General features: G+C 40.9%; 1 protein-coding gene across 1 annotated transcript; it reads right to left on the bottom strand.

Moving 5' to 3' along the window:
• Positions 1–876: 876 nt before the first annotated feature.
• On the bottom strand, positions 877–1308 carry LOC149256911 (uncharacterized). The gene has a single exon (XM_089403234.1). The coding sequence runs from the start codon at positions 1306–1308 to the stop codon at positions 877–879; it is 432 nt and encodes a 143-aa protein (XP_089259360.1).
• Between the last annotated feature and the right edge of the window lie 581 nt (positions 1309–1889).

Below are 1889 nucleotides of genomic sequence, written 5' to 3'. Positions count from 1 at the left end.
TTTCACACTAGGGAAAAAGGGTTCAGGGTAGGGGGATAGTCTTTGGAGGGTAATTTTCTAGGGAAATGTGTGAAACTAAAGGGTAAGGGTCAAAATGAAGGGAAAAGGGTATATTCATAAGAAATGATGGGATAATGGGGAAATTAGTAAGTATGTATTGGGGGATGAAATGAAATGAGGGGAAGTTAATTAAATCAGCTTGTGAACATCCTTTCACTTTCATAACTGCTCCTGCACACTGAAACATAGGATTAAGCATGATAAATGTGCTTATGCTTTAACAACCTTGTACTTCTGCAACCATTCTTGTACCTGCCCTTTACTTACCCTAACATTTTTTCTTCACTTTATTGGGTGCATTTTTTTTTCCACAAGAAAAATATCGAACCATCTATTAAGAAGAGAGTTACATAGTAAATGCAGATCATTACGGAAAGACTCAATTCCACCATATTTGAGGAAAGGAAAGTCTCAGCCGGTTGACAAAACATGCCCTGTGTGTAAAAACGCACCATAAATTATAAGCCAAAAAGAAGAAAAGCGACTCCTTCTGAGCACGCGCACCTCCCGGGATCCAATTCACGCAGAAGAGGTAAGGAATAAGGCACAAAGAGTTCAAGAGAAACGAGAGGCAAACAGTGACCTCAAGAATCCATAGTAAGCACTAGAAGGATTCTCGAAAGACAGAAAGACGCGATGAGAAAACACACAGCTTCCCGGGCCTCAATAATAATGGAAATCAGCCGAGAATCCCTGAAGAAATTCTACAGAAGTGATTGAAAGCAACAACAAGATGAACAGAAACAAAATATGTACAAAAACATAAACAGTTTCCTGATGAAACAAAACTTAAGCAAAAATGGGCTGTTCGACTGATCAAACCACCCCATTTTCATCCTCCGTGATAGTCCATGATCCCATATCATGTTCAACACCCGCTTTGGAAAGGCGATCCACTTGAAAATTTCTTTCTCGGAAGATATTACTGAGAGAGATCTCCATGAACTTAATTTTGAGGCGGGAAACTTCTTTAAGCAGGGGAATCAGAATGAAGTTTCTGCAGCGTTGAGACCCATTAAACCAGTTCACAGTATTCATTGAATCTCTGAAGATCTGGAATTCTCTCACATTTCTAAGTATAAGCCAACAGAGAAGGAGATGTAATGCTTTCAATTCTGCAAAGTTATTGGAGCCCTGTCCCAAACCAACTGAAGCTTTAACAATCTTTTCCTTTGATATGTGAATAATCAAGCCAGCCCCACAGTGGCCATTGTTGTTTGAGGCCTCGTCAAAATAAGCCCACGGCATAGAATATCTAATAGTTTCTTGACGAACAGCTCTGGAAGAAGGAAGAGCTTGAGGAACAGGAATACTTTCATAAATAGCAACTCATTTTGCGGCAAGTCTTCCAATAGGGAAGACAAAACCCTTAAAGATGACTTGATTCCTAGCAAGCCATGTCCCCCAGGTGATGAGTAGCGGAATGGTCCTCTCTCTGTGATTTGAAGTTTCATTCCACAACCTCTGCCAAGCATCTACGAGCCCCTACCCTTCCCACCTAAAAGGAACTTTTAACAGCCTTAACATTTCGACCCATAGGCTAGAATTAAAAGGGCAAAAAAGAAATAGGTGCTGAACTGTTTCGACGCTATCTTTACAAAGGGGGCACCGGCCAGGACCAATCCTTCCTCTTCTTTGAAGAAAATCCCAGGTAGGAACTTTCTGAAGCAGGACACACCAGAAGAACAGTCTTGTTTTAGCTGGCCCTTTTAACTTCCATAGCGATTTAACCCACCAAGCCAGATTCTCCCATCCATTTTGAGACATCATCCATTTATACCCCATCTTTGGAGAATAAAAACCATTCTGGGAAAAGACCCATTTAAGCT

This window comes from Pinus tabuliformis, chromosome 6 (genome assembly GCF_031772625.1).
Source record: "Pinus tabuliformis cultivar Carrire ecotype Pingquan chromosome 6, CPIR1, whole genome shotgun sequence".
Classification (NCBI taxonomy): Eukaryota; Viridiplantae; Streptophyta; class Pinopsida; order Pinales; family Pinaceae; genus Pinus; species Pinus tabuliformis.
Note: the sequence above shows the minus strand (reverse complement) of the source record. Positions and strands in the feature narration are given on the sequence as shown.

Bases quoted from the DNA above. Each gene is read 5' to 3' on its own strand.
- LOC149256911 (XM_089403234.1), bottom strand. From the start codon at position 1,308: ATGCCGTGGGCTTATTTTGACGAGGCCTCAAACAACAATGGCCACTGT.